This window comes from Protomyctophum parallelum, assembly GCF_964188405.1.
Source record: "Protomyctophum parallelum genome assembly, chromosome: 15".
NCBI classification, from domain to species: Eukaryota; Metazoa; Chordata; class Actinopteri; order Myctophiformes; family Myctophidae; genus Protomyctophum; species Protomyctophum parallelum.
In genome coordinates, this window is record NC_139710.1 from 5,400,606 (window position 1) to 5,415,854 (window position 15,249).

The 15,249-nt window shown below is 41.8% G+C and overlaps 1 protein-coding gene across 1 annotated transcript; it reads right to left on the reverse strand.

Moving 5' to 3' along the window:
• Positions 1–11,251: 11,251 nt before the first annotated feature.
• Positions 11,252–14,276, reverse strand: bmp10 (bone morphogenetic protein 10; the record flags this gene model as incomplete). Its single annotated transcript, XM_083783815.1, has 2 exons — positions 11,252–13,047; positions 13,868–14,276. 2 exons carry the CDS (start codon positions 14,274–14,276, stop codon positions 11,963–11,965), a joined length of 1,494 nt encoding a protein of 497 aa, XP_083639941.1. The 3' UTR covers positions 11,252–11,962.
• Positions 14,277–15,249: the final 973 nt, after the last annotated feature.

Here is a 15,249-nt window from a genome sequence, read left to right on the forward strand (position 1 = left end):
AGAAAATAATTTAGTCCCTTGTTTGTGCCGAATCTGGGTTGTACATGGTTTGTTGCACTCCCTCTGGTGTTGTGGGTGTGGACTTCGTTTACATTAAGGAAGTATTTAGACAGGTACATGGGTATCTTGGTGGTGTATCAAATCTTGTGGACCAGACCCATTGCAAGATGCTGTACTCTGTCGTCGACCCTAAGCCATCCCATCCTGTCAAAGTGGGCAGGGGTGAGGTGGGTTCGGGGGGTGAGGCCAAGTAGGAGCCTGACCAGTTTGTTTTGGGAGGTCTGGAGCCTTGTTTTAAGGGCCTTTGAGGTGCTGTGGTACCAAGAGGTGGATGCATAGTCAAAGAAACCTTGTATGAGGGCTCCTGTTAAGGTCTTCAAGGTGTTTTTGCTGACCAGTGAGGAGATCCTGTAAAGGAATCTTGTTCTTTGATTGACTTTTTTGATTACGTTGGTGGCCATTTTATCACCGGAAAGATTGGCCTCCAGGATGGAACCTAGGTAGGTAATTTGATCTTTTTGTGTGATAATATTGTCACCCACTCTAACCAAGAAGCCATCTGCCTTGCTGAGATTACTATTTGATCCGAAGAGGATGGATTCAGTTTTTCCCAGGTGTAAGGATAGTTTGTTATCAGCGAGCCAGGTGCAGATTCTACCGAGTTCAGAGCTGAGGGTCTTTTCAACTTGCAGTTTGTTCCTGTCCGAGACCAGCAGTGCTGAGTCATCTGCGAACAGGAACAAGTTGCAGTCACAAGCTGAAGTCATGTCGTTAACATATATTAGGAACAGTAAAGGCCCTAGTATGCTTCCTTGTGGGACGCCACAGCTCACTGGGAGGGGAGGGGACAGTGTTCCGTTCACCTCCACCATCTGTTCTCTCCCCTCCAGGTAGGATTGCATCCAGCTCACTGATGTGCTATCAAAACCAATAGCTTTAAGCTTGTTAACCAGTATGGAGTGGTTCACAGTGTCAAAAGCCTTTTGGAGGTCCAGCATGACCATGCCGCAGTATTTTCCAGCGTCCACCTCGTGTTTGATGTGGTCGCTCAAATAGAGGAGGCATGTGTCAGTGGAGTGGGATGTTCTGAACCCAGATTGGAACTCGTACAGCAATTTATTAGTGGCAAGATACTTTTCAACCTGTTCATAGACTATTTTTTCCATCACTTTCGAGATGGAGCTTAGAATAGAAATAGGGCGGTAGTTGCCGGGTTCTAATTTACTCCCTTTTTTGTACAGGGGGGTTACTTTGGCCAGTTTAAAATCTTGGGGGACCTGTCCCTGTTTGATGGAGACTCCTACATTCCAAGTCAGGGTAGGGGGTCCCAGCATGAAAAGGTTGAATACCACTGGACTAGTCGACTGTCACTCCCCCGTGCCGAACATGAATGACTACTACTACAGTTGACCTACTCAACAGGCAATCATATACACCCGTTTAATAGAGAAAGGAAAAAGAAGGGGGTTCCCGCCCAGAATGGGTTAAGTGTTGTATGTTGTGCCCATGTGTCATAAGTTCATGTATTGTCCATGTCTTTTTCTGCTTAATAAAATTTTTTGAAACACAAGCATATACGCCCAACTCAAAGACAATAATACAATAGCTTGTATTATTAGTTTGTGGTGACAGGTCAACCGCCACCACGATAGGTTCCAGGGTCACTGAATCACCTCTCCACCAACAGCAAGGTCACAGCAAAAGGAGAGGAATAACTTACTAAATATCCAACACAAAATTATAATGAAATAAACAAATAGAACAACAAGTAACTTAATATAATACATAAGTAATACGGCTGACCATAACAAACACTCTGGATAAAGATGGATGAAAAACTATCACTTATTAAAGCAGTATTTCACTTTAAAACACAGTGTGTGTGCAGTGCATTTATTTATTTTAAATTGATTGTATTTTTTCATATTTTTCATATTCAATAAGTGAGTAAATATGAAATATCTAGTGAAAGTGAATTACCCCTTTAAGTTAGGTACAGATAATACAGTACTGCTATAAAGGCTTAGGCTATATGCTTGTATCCAATTGTGTTGGCTGCTGTTTAGGACAAATATCTGAATGGGCGTGTTACATGTGTGTGCATGGAGCGGAGATTGTGTCAGTGTGTGTGGGACTGGGTTGGTGTCAGTGTAGTGTTATGCATGTGTGTGACTGAGTAGTGATAAGGTGGGATGTTGTGTGAGTGTTCACGTTCATGGTTGGAGAAAACTACTTAAAGGGGCATTCCACTCATTTTCCACATTTTACTATGTCATTAATTAGCCATGGTTCATGACTCTCGTATTCATACGAGAGTCATGAAGTAACTGCATCCTGTTTTTGGCGCTCGCTGCATTTACAAAATTTCCGTATATATAAACATTCAGATTTCAAATATAAATTACTCACAATTTGTCCCACGGGTGTTAGTTAGTTGCAGCTCTAGCGATTAGAATTTCTGCATCCCGCGTTGTTTAATAAAAAGCATTTTTATCCGAGCTGTTATTTTGCCATTGGCTTTCAACTACGCGCCCCTATCGGTCGGGAGGAGGGTGGCACTCGGTGTGTTCAATATAGGTACGCTGACCGCCCTGCCAATACAGACTAATAGGCGAGTGCGCTCCCGGTGTGCAACTGTGGATTTCCCAAACGAACCCCGTTTGAAAAAAGTAGCCGGGGCGCTCGGTTAAAAATGCTTTTTATTAAACAACGCGGGATTCTAATTCTAATCGCTGGCGCTGCTACTAACTAACACCCGTGGGACAAATTGTGAGTACTTTATATTTGAAATCTGAATGTTTATATATACGGAAATCTTGTAAATGCAGCGAGCGCCAAAACAGGGCTAAGTTTCTGCATGACTGTCATGATAATCATCATGGCAGTCATGTTTCAGGGCTATGTCATTAATTAGCCCTCCAAGCAGAACCCAATGCTACTGAAGTTTCTGACTTTTTGACGACACAGAGCATGGGGTCCTGTTCCAGCAGTACCATGCCACCTGGTACGCAGACATACATAAAACATAAACAACGTGTTTATGGCCTGTCTGCGCTCTTTGACGACATTTTTTCGTGTGAGGGTTTCTGAATATGTGAAGTATAAGTACCCATACATACCGCTGCGAATATCTCCTGTGGCGCGGAAGCCGTTTGTTTGACCGATTTGGTCGCTTTGATTCTTCTCTTCCTTCCTTGTTTATTGACACCTCATTGTACCGCCTATCTGGCTAGCTAGTGGCGCTATAGCTATGACAGAGCAGATCAGAGGCAGGGACGTAGCCGCACAAGCCAACCGCACACCGGGAGGCGGTACAATAAACGGTAAACAAACAAGAAGAAATAAAGCGACCAAATCGGTCAAACAAAGATTAAAAATACTTAACAGCTTCCGCGCCACAGGAGATATTCGCAGCGGTATGTATAGGTACTTAAAGTTCACAAATTCAGAATAACTCAAACAAAAAAAGGCCGTCAAACGCCGCAGATACGATCTTAGAGAGAATATTTATGTCCGCGTTCCAGAATTCCCATACGAAAATATAGTTATGAACAGGGACCCTACATAAAACTCATCCAAATTTCAGAAAAGCTTTATGGAGGGTTCCGAGAGGGGCTAGTCATTAATATACCTTAAGAGCAATATGAAAAACATCATTAACATGGTGAAACACATCTTGGTCATCAGGATGTATTTCACCATGTTCATTTTTTATTTAATTTGGGGGAATAAAATAGAAAATAGATAAATAGAAGGTGTTTGCTTGTTTTGAATAAGTATATGGGTGTCTGTCTAGTAGGAACCTTGTGACAGGTACTGTGTGACACAGAAACCTGTTAATGGTTGCACCAGCACCTCTGTTCACATTTTATTTGAGCTGGAGAGGTTGCAAACTCATTTAATAAACTATTGCCCGGTTGGATAAATTCATGGAGAAAAGGGGGGCACTTTCTCCAAATATAGGTAAGACATTAATAGTAGCCTACATACTGCTGCCACCGTGCATAGTGGCAGCTAGCCCAAACATTTAGATTCTCGTAGAGGTTTTTTTCGATTCTGACGAATCTCTCTACGAGAGTCTAAAAGATAACCCCGCCCCTAACGTCGAAAAGGAACGTTTGTGCCTCAAAATCACTCTTACCTTGTACAAATGCAAAATCTAAGCTGCTTTAAATGTTGCCCCACTTGTTTGTGATCTGTACGCACCCATATTAAACACCGCACATGCTTATGCTTCAATAAAAAAGGTATTTTAATCCACTCTGTCTCGGAATCTGGCAGCCATCTTGGTTTTCTCTCCATTGTAGATGCGCAAGAGAACCCTGGCCGCTAGGGGCGCGGGCAATGTTCTGTTGCGCATTTACAATGGAGGATTCCGAAACAGAGTGGATTAAAATACCTTTTTTATTGAAAAATAAGCATGTGCGGTGTTTAATATGGTGCGCACAGATCACAAACAAAGTGGGGCAACATTTAAAGCAGCTTAGATTTTGCATTTGTACAAGGTAAGAGTGATTTTGAGGCACAAACGTTCCTTTTCGACGTTAGGGGCGGGGTTATATTTTAGACTCTCGTAGAGAGATTAGTCAGAATCGAAAAAAACCCTCTACGAGAATCTAAATGTTTGGGCTAAGTGACAGCATTGCCGCCGTTCAATGCTGCCTACTTGCCTGGGGTCTCCTGCTTTGCTCATAGCCTAATGATTCATTTGGGATTTTTCAATAAAACCAAATGCAAACCAGATGTTTTTCCATTAACTAATTCACTCCCTTGTGCAGGAAATGTTGGCTGTACTCTTCTCTGAAGCTCCCCTTAGAAAAGGCTTTGGGCGTTATGCCAACATCTAGTTATTGTCAACACAGCCTTGGTTGTAAATGTTGTGTGTGTGTGTGTGTGTGTGTGTGTGTGTGTGTGTGTGTGTGTGTGTGTAACTATTAACGTTCCTTAAACTTTCTAGTCTTTTATCTAAATGGTCTGTCTCCACAAAACAAGCATTTCAATGGATTACAGATGGTGATGAAAAAACATGTCCAGGCATTTACTGTATACACAAACCACAGCACAATGTCCTTGGCACATGAAAAGCATTGTGCAACAACATCCAGTGCAACTTTGCAATGGTGGGAAAAGTACCTGAAATCCACACAGAAATAACAAAAGTGAAAGTAGTCATCCATTCGTTTTAGTTTTCATTTTGCATTTCAGTTTTGGGTTTGATTTCGGTTTAGTTTTAGTTGCTTTAGCCTAGTGGAGTGGTTCTCAACCAGTGGTCCGGGGACCACCAGTGGTCCTTGAGGGAGTTCCAGGTGGTCCCCAGTAAAATTATGGAGAGTTTGTAACCAAATGGACCCTTATAGAGCTTTAACTCTTGAGAGTGTAAAATGAAACCAAATGGACCCATATTTTACACTCTAAAGAGTTAAATGATTTTTAAACATCTGCATTGTAATTTACATGAAGTCTACACAATTAGAGAATGTTAGAAAAATGTGCCTGTTATCTCTCCTAATGGTAACACATCAACACAGCATGGAATTGTGGATACAATCTCATCATTTGGTCTGTGGCTCAAATGCTGAATAAATAATATACCTCGTTGTGAAAGGGGCTGAAAACCACTCATTGCATATTAGTTTTTTGGGTATTATGAAGAAAGCCTTGATTCATAGAAGATGAATGAAAGGATATATGACATGCAGGTATACAAAACATGTTATTTATTATTAAAGGTTCCAGCAAAGCCATTTTAATATTGTAAAGTGTACAATTACCGAGCTCTGCTGTGGTGTGGATTGAGCAATATACGAATGGCTCATGGTGGGCAATATTAATGGTTCATGGTGTAATAATTCACACCATGAGCCATTCATACTGATCAATCCACAGCAGAGCTTGGTAATTACCACATGGAGCTGCATAATCAAAAGCAAAACATTAGTCTGCATTAATACTAGCCAAAAGTAAGTTGTGGAAAAAAGGTGTCAACCTGAACCTCATTTAACAAGGCAAGATGTTCATTTCTATTTTATTAATTTAATCCTCCCTTTTTGGCTGTTTGGACTTCACATTTCATACATGTGGTGACAGTGACACTCACCTGGTCTGAAAATTCCATGGAAACCAGAAGGATCTGTAATACTTGTATATTGCATTGCTGCCACCTTGTGGAAATATTCTGTTACTGTTCATTGTGGTCCTTGGCTAGTTTCAGTTTCACAGTTTATAGACAGTGTTCATGGGGGAATGCTTCTGCTTTTGATTACCCCCTCTGGCCATTAATTTCTATCACCAGTGGTGATATGTTGTATCCCTGCTTCTGGTCAGACTCAATTAAATACTCATATGTTTGATATTTGTGTTTATAATATCACAATTTAATTAAAAATGTATGTTATGTTAAAAAAAAAAATCTACATTTTTCAATATCATTATTAGTAATAAATAAAGGTTTATTTTTTATCATTTCACCTTTATTTTACCAGAAATAGTCTCATTGAGTTTAACAACATAAATAAAAAAACAGAACAGATTATTGACGTTCAATGCCAGGACATGTGCAGACTGCAGACAGTTGTCAAGTAGTCCTTTATGTGCATGCATGGACAAGAACAGACAACTAGAGATAATATTAATAAGGAATAGAAATATGAATTAACATTAATAAGATGATAAGATCTACTGAGTCATAGCAGCTTACAATTATTGTACAAATACAAACCTATATGTGTGCCAGATAATGATATGCATAATTTCAAAGTGCAGATCAAACTACTCTGACACCAAATTACAATATTGGGACATCAAAAAGATACATAGAAAATGAAATCTTGAATCAGATAACTAATACATACTATTAAGTCAGAATAAATACAAAGTACATGATTTGACCTCGCTTCTCAGTGCTCAATATAAATAATTCATGTTCATAAATTTAGTTTATGAACATTGTTTTATAATAAATAGGTGCCTTCACTTACATGTCTGTAAGTGCAGACTGTGCACTTCTATTTTACTTGTGTGTTATTTTCTCCAAAAATAGCAGATCTACAAGCTCACAACACATCATGATGCAACATCCGTGAGCTTATAGATCGTAAATACAACAAATGAGGTTTCAGCGTTATGTTGGCTCAGCACAGCAACGTATTTGTGATGACATTTAGCAAATTGACGTCGAGGACCACTTGAACGTTTCCTGGAAAGTGAGTGAGTTGCAGGGGAAAGGAGGGACGGGAGATGAGGGAGCATGCTGGGTGGAGGTGTTGCCAAAAGATGGGTTGATAAACATGTGACCCAAAACGGAAACGATCAGGCTCTATTAGAGACTCCACGTCCAATTAGCAAGAAGTGCAATTTAGGATAATACACACTGAATCACACGTTTACACTGACCCACAGGCAGTGCAACTTAGGATAATACACACTGAATCACACGTTTACACTGACCCACAGGCCACTGAAATCGAATTTGTTGCCAGAAGATTTAGGTTTTAAACTTATTTGAGGTTGTTTGCATGGCAATTGTGCAGTGTATTAATTTGTTGATGGCCTGAGTTGATGTAGAATTTTTCACAACCTATTCAAATAAGCAACATTTCCAGATTTAAATGGTTATACTATGCAGTCATATTACGCATTTGTCCACTGGGATTTTGGACCACATACTCTATCAAGATAAAGATGGAAAAGAAACAACAGCTCATTCTGCAACAAGCCAACAATCATAATCATCCCATTTCAACATTTCTCTTACACTCTTGCCATTCAGCGACAATCGCCAGATTGATAGGCTTTTGGCGCGGTTCTATAAATATTCAATTAGCAAGTTTCACATACTGTTGGCTTGTTGTCAATAATTGGCTGAGGTTCTTGCCCTGTGGACTGCAGCCATTTTTAGATGGCCTCTAACATAAGACGTCAGTCACTGACTGACTTGTTTGCATTCGCAAGAGAGATCTTTACACTTGCCAGTAGTGTTGATGCCAACAAATTGCATGTGAATAATCATGCTCATTGGGCATGGGAGGTCTAAACTGAAATGAGACAAATGTTCACTCACTGCATGTATATAGTGTGTTGCCATCTTATCATAAAAATATAGCTTGTACTGGAAGTTCACAGCTCATATTTACGGTAATAACTGCTTGTAAAACAGTAGTAATTTTGTGATTGTAATATAAAGATCACATCATGGTATATGGAAAAATAAAAATAAGGAAAAATATAAGACAAAAATTAATACAACCTGATTTTGATGTTCCCAACAATATTATTATTATTGCATACCATGAAAGGCAATGTTTTCATGCAATTTGTGTTGCATGTTCTCCTTATCATAAGATTTAAGCTAGCAGCATAATTAGCCTCTGTGCCTGCCCGTGGCATGCCGTTTGGGAGAGCAAAGCTCACTCCCTGTCTGTGCCCCTCCTCCATGTGTGGATAAGGGTGACACAAGGCCTCTCAACATGCAGGCATTTTGTACCAGCAACCAAATCACATAAATGTTCTGTGACTGCCACACAGAGGACATAGGAAAAAAGCTTTGCTCATAATGACATTCCCAAACTATGGACACCAGATTGAAAGTGGTTACTTAAAATATTGTTGTAGGGTATAGAATTTGCCTTTGTAGCCTACTTAGAAAATGAGTGCATATAAGTAATAGTATACAAGTATAGTAAATTAAAAGATAATTCATAACGTTTTTTTTAAATTGTTGTATACAGTATATTGCAAAACGAGTGGCAAAATGAGTTTAACGTTGTTTAATGCAATCAGATAGGACTTTTCTGAAGTAGTTTTTGCCACTCAGTAGGCGTCCCGCATAACTTCCAGGTATAATGATGATGTCGCACACATACCCTCTATAATAATAATAATAATAATAATAATCGGTGTGCCGAGATGATTATCTCGGCACACCGATTATTATTATTATTATTATTTGGAAACCACTGCTCATATGTGCCCTGCCTTGTATGTGTCTTGCTCACACGGAACTGAACATGCTCAAACAGCGAAGTACAAAAAAACATGTTTTAGTATTAAAAAAGATAAATGTGTTGCCACATACACAGGTTCACCTATTTTGACTTAAGTCTAGATTTTTCAAGATAACTTTGTAACATCCTACGCAATTGATCCTGGTTGCTAAATGTTCATAATTGGGTTAAAGGTATATTCAGTGATTTCACTCAAAAAACCTTAGGTTTCGTTTTTGGCTGTGGGACCCAGCCTTTCGTCCAATCAGGATAGAGAGTCAAAAACGAAACCTAAGGTTTTTTGACCCCCAGGGGTTAACTGGGGACAGGGAGGAACTCCTTATATGGTCAGCACACTCTATAGTAGAGAGGATTATCACAACAAAACAAAAAAATAAGTGATATTTGAATTAAGTGAAATCACTGAATATACCTTTAAGAATAAGATGCCTGGAATATAGTTATAGTTATAGTTATAATAAAGTGTATGTGGCATTTATGCATCCGGCATAAACCGAAAATGTCAGTATCCTGAATATTAAGGGGGTCGGGACTGTATCGGTAAACATGTTCTATGTTAAGCCATAGTGGACACATTTTTCAAATACAATTCTTAAAATATTACAATGAAACGGGTCAAAGTAAACTAAACACTTGTCTGAACACAATCTTGTCTTCATCATTTATTTACATCTTCAGCTGTGTGTTGGTACATGAAAAGATTACTGTTGCCAGTTGGGTTAGAGGCAAACAAGAAATCCTTTGAAGGGCACAAAGGCCAGATTTCTGTTTAGGGTTTGTGTTCACAAAAAGGGTTTTTGTTGCAATCCTCAGTATCTGCAAGCTGTCAGTATGAGCAGAAGGCCATCCATTGCGTTCATTAGTGTGGTACTAAATCCGTTTCCCATGGGTCTTTGTTTGTGTGTCATGTGTGAACTGTGAACTATGACCCATCAGTTGATATTGTATTGTCAGACTGAATGATCTGAATGTTAGTTATGCATTTTGAAATTGGTACTCTTCAAAACTATTTGTAAATACATTTTCAGTGTATCGTGAGGAGTGCTATGTGTAGGAAAGTAATTTCTTGATTCTTGTCAACTACGGACACTTTTAGGTTCAATTGTATCATGTAAAAAATATCTAAATGTACTGTAATTTTCAAGCTGACAAAATTTGTATAAATCAGATTGACATTTCACTTTAGATGTATACAAAACAAAACCACAGTATTAAAATCATCCTGAGATGAGATGACATGTTTAATAGTGTTGTCAAAGTGTACTGTATGTAGTTTCTCAAAACATTTGGGATCAATGAGAATTCTTTGGGAAACTCTTTTTCTACAGATATCCCCAAAGTGAGCAAACATTTTCGATACAATACATAAGCTATCAAATATTACATATTCATCTACTCTTTGTTGTAAAAATCAATAAATTAGTCAAATAAATATTATTTCATTTAACTCGAGCAGCAGAGGTAAGTATCAAAAACATTATGACAAAATAACATATTTGATTCTTATTTGAGAATCCAAAACGGGGTACTAGCCCATTCTGACCGGGCACCCATTTTGGTGTCAGCATCATGTCATGCTTTAGCTATTTAAAAATAGATCTACAAGCTCATATCGCGCCACCGAGTGGCGCGATACGAGCTTGTAGGTCTGCTATTTTTGAAAAATCGAAGAGCGACTGACATTTTTAGAATCTGATCTCAGGTCAGAATGGGTTCATCAGACCAGTGTGTGTCCGGCGGAAACCTCGTATGAATCTGATCTCAGGTCAGAATGGGCTAGACATTGCGGCCCCATGTCCTGAACACGATAAAAGTTGAAAGAGTTCATCTCTTACACATAAGTGAGGGGTGACGGAGCCAAGGTGTTGTAGATATGTTTGTGGAGAACAATGTGGTGCTAGGTCAGAGTTGAGCCTATATAGATCCTCAGTGTCCTAGGAATTTGGACATCCCCCCCCCCACTCACCCTTGTCCTTCTCCCCTATCCCACAGCAACTACCAAACAGCTTGGAAAGGAGTCCGGTCCTTCAACCTTGAGTGGCAGCAAACATGTTTCCCCAACCCCAACACCTTGTTATCACTGTGGCTAGAAGAGGGAGTGGAAGAGAGCGGCTGGCATGGCATCTGATCAGGGCCGAAGTGGGAAGGAGGGTTTAGGAGAGATAATTCCTACCGTGTTCTCCGACCCCTGCCAGGAACGATGTAAGTATCGGAAAGGAGGAAGGGACAGAAAGCTGGGGGAAGGCCCAGAGAGCTAGGGTTTGGTCAGGTTGCTGTTGAGTCAGGGAGGTCATTTTCCTGAGCCAGGCTGCACGACTCACGAGGTGCTGATTAGTGTTTGTATCCAGTGGGAGGCCAGATATAAGTAGAGAGCATGACAGACGTCAGAATAACAGTGTCAAAATAGAGGACGGGCACCGGCGACAAGGGTGGGCTGCAACTTACCCAACAGTTCCCAGTTTAAACCTGCAGGCTGCACAACGTACACTGTACCACAGTGCATGTCTGAGAACTTTAGGCCGGGATTCCTCTTGTGTCTTTATAGTTTGTGGTTCCAAAGACAAGCCTGGATATCACAATTATACAACAATTTTCATCAGGTTCTCCATTATCTGAATGATGAGAACTGATATCGTCGAAATGAACTGTAAAAGGAAAAATAAATCTTTTTTTTTTGCCTTGAAATACAACATGTATGTATGTACTGTACTCATTCATTTAGAGCTTACATAGATTCACAATTGGCAAAATATGTACTCCTGTCTCTTTCAGTAACCCCTAGGGACCCCAAAACTGTCCCTCCTTTGTCTCTGCTGAAATGCGTCTCAAGGTCACAGATGAAGGTTCATCCACACACAGCTTATTGTTAGGAAATTGTGTCCTGGTCATTTTGAGTCCTTTCCTTTAGTAGTAAGACTTAATTAACAGTCCATCTCTCCAGCAGTGTGGGGTCTCCGTCACTATCGGCAACCACACTCTGCCACCACCATGCCTTCGAATTTATACTTGTAGGTGACCACTCCTGTGTCATCCAGGTAGAGGAGAGAGATAGGGTCTAGCTTTGTCGGCACGCAGCATGCCCGTGCTGCCTTTTGAGGGCTGTTTATGTTAACCAAGGTCTGAACGATGGCGTGCTTTGTGGGCGTCACATGCTTGGTCAGTGGGTAGGTGCAAATGCCACTGCACTCGAAGGCATCGTAGCCAGTTGGAGCAAGGATCCAACTGTCCCACCCAATGTCTTTAAACTCCACGAAGAGGGACTGCTTCTTGCAGTGGTTGCCCTTGGCATTGCGGCGGATGCGAGACACAGTGTCATAGATCAGGTTTGAGCGCATCTGGAGGAGGGCCTCTTCATCCGGCTCCTCAACTCCTTCAGGCTCCTCTTCATCCCTCCCCAGTTCACTCCAGAGCTCGTTCAGACCACGGCTATCCGAAGTCTCGCGGTCGATCATTTCATTCAGTTCACGCTTGTCGTCGCGGTGATCGCCACTCTGGTCATCGGAGAAGACGATCAGCAAGGGTTTATGCTTCTCCTCTGGACTTATGTCAATCTCCATGTCCCCTTTGGGCGACCCTCCTCCATTATCCATCACCTGTCCCTCTGTACCTGTATCAGGACTCGTGACTAGGCTAGCGATGTGCACCTCCAGTCTATGGGTGGTGCCATACTCTGATTTGCGCCAGCGCTGAACTGCAGCTGTGAGGTCAAAGGCCTGCCAGCCATTGTCGGTTCCATAGACCTGACGTGAAGCTAACTCCACCAATTCTACCCTCTCCCCTCCTTCTCCTCCTCTATCCCCTGCTCTCAGCCCATCTCCTCTCTCGGTGCTTTCTTCTTCCGTCACGTTGTTATCACCAGTGCGTGACTCCAGCTCGTAGATGGTGACTTTGCGGTCAACGCCGGCATAGAGGTTTCGGTCAGTCTGTACCAGGGTGTATAGACGGAGCTCGGCTGCTGTAATCCGCTCATGGTGGGGGACAGACACATTGAAAAGGAGTGGGTGGCGCCTAACTCCCCCCTCCCCTACACCGCTAGGAGACGAGTCTGGGGACGAGAAGAAACAGTGGAAGTTCAGTGGGAGTTCTGTATTATTTTGTATGTGCAGTCTTAGTTTATTTTTATTTTTATCCCACGATTTTGTAACCCAGTTTTCTTTTCACCCAGTGCCAATTATCTAATGTAATCCTGGGCGCTACACTTCCTCTGCCAACCTGGGGGGGCAGCGGACTGACCTCATGCCTCCTTCTATGCATGAGGAGTCCAAGCTGCTTCTTTTCACCTGACAGAGGGGAATTTCCCCGGCCGGACGTAGCGCGTGGAAGGGACACGTTATTCCGACCAGTTCCTTTCCCCTCCATCAGGCGCCCCGGCTGGCCAGGGGGAGGTAGTTTTAGAGACCAGGATTACGGCATGTTTTTGTGAGGGTATCTACCCTAGGGGACACAGGGAGAACATGCAAACTCCACACAGAAAGGCCCTATCTCCAACCCCCGCCTCGGGTATGGGCACTGATGACGCGGAGGAGGGAACACGCCGCCAGTGCCCAAAGTGTCCCCAGCGGGAATCAAACCCAGGACCTTCTAGCTGTGAGGCGACAGCACTCTTAGTTTATTATATGTATACAAAATTAAACATAACTAAAGGAGCCCCCTAGACAGGGCTTAGCTTTTAAGCTATTTAACATTTTACTTGATTTAAAAATGACCATTTCATTATCATCGTATAATTGTCTTAAGTTACCACTGGAAATATAAGGTTATAATAACTAATTGTAATTACATTTTATTTGTGTTTTTATGAATCCTCAATAATTGATGACAACAAATGTGATTTCTAATAACAGCAGAGGCCTGAGTTGGAGTACCTTCATTTTTGAAGCTTCGAACAATGTTTGCGGTGGGCATGGCCGTGCGGTCGTTGGCAAATCGGTTGTACAGCTCCATCATGTACTCTGGGGGCTCCACACGGGTGCTCCCCACTTGTATGTGAGGGGGGCCCAGACCAGACAAATTGAAAGTCTGAAGAAACTGCTCCTTTAGGCTCTGCAGCAGACTCTGCAAGTCCATTTCGTTGCCCTGCTCCAACAAAGAGGGGTCAATCACCCCTCCGTGCCCATCGCCCAGTCCCGGGGCTGGGCGATGCCTCTGGAGAGTGTGAGAGATTGGGTTGCCCTGCACAAAAAGTGGCCCCTGGGCGAATAGGAAGGTAAAAAGCAAGAACAATGTCTTGGTGATTAAGATATTTCCTAGTATAGTGACACAAATGCTCGCCATGGAAAAAACAACCTGTCTTTTCTATTGTGTCCACTGGGGCTGTCTTAAAAACAACCAATATCACAGTAGTGCACAATGACTCTGATCTCTGACCCCTTTATCCAATGATGAGCTTGGCTGATCAGTTCATTTCAGTCCATCTCCTGTCCGAAAGGTCCACCAGCTTTGTTGTTCACTGGTGGCAGCTCAGTGGTGGCGTCGACCCTTGGATCTGTGCAGTGGAAGTAACATGTGTTCCTCTCAAACGGTGCAACCTCTTTTGTGGCGATAAAGTGTTCTCATCCCAGGTCTCACAAGCCTTTATCCTCTATGCACACCTTTTGATGTGTTCTCCCAAAGAGCCTGAGTTCCTGTCCAGATGAGGTTGTGTCCACCAGCAGTCATCTCTGTTACGTCCTCTTCTCTTTCTGTTTTTATGTTCTCTGCTCTCCCTCTCTACCCGACAGGCCCTCTCTCTCTCTCTCTCTCTGTCCCCTTATCTATGATATGGTAGGCTGCTCAATGCTTGTCCTTGCGTGTATCTGAGTTTGTGTAGCGGACAACGTGCGCGTGTCTCCACTATGTGTGTGTGTGGGTGCATGCATGTGCACAAGTGTGTGCTCTTATCTCACCACTTCCTTAATGAAGATGTTGTAAACACTTTCCTTAAGCCTCTTCCTTGTGGAAGCACTATTTTGTTTGGGTGGGTGCTCCAGGCTTGATATTCCTCATTTGTTTATTTGTGTTGTAAATGGTGGAGCTCAGGAACTGTGCTCTGAGCTGTCATAAGCTCCATTGGCTATTTATTTTTTGACAAATACGCTAAGGGCCTATAGATATTGTCGACTGAACAGGATATGTTTATTTCACTTTCGTTGTTCAAATTCAATTGAAATGTAATTGGGTGTGAAGGAAAATTACACCAGGGGATAAAATGAAGTCGTGCAACAAGCATGTATAGGAGAACTTGCTTACCAACAACATTTAGAACGTA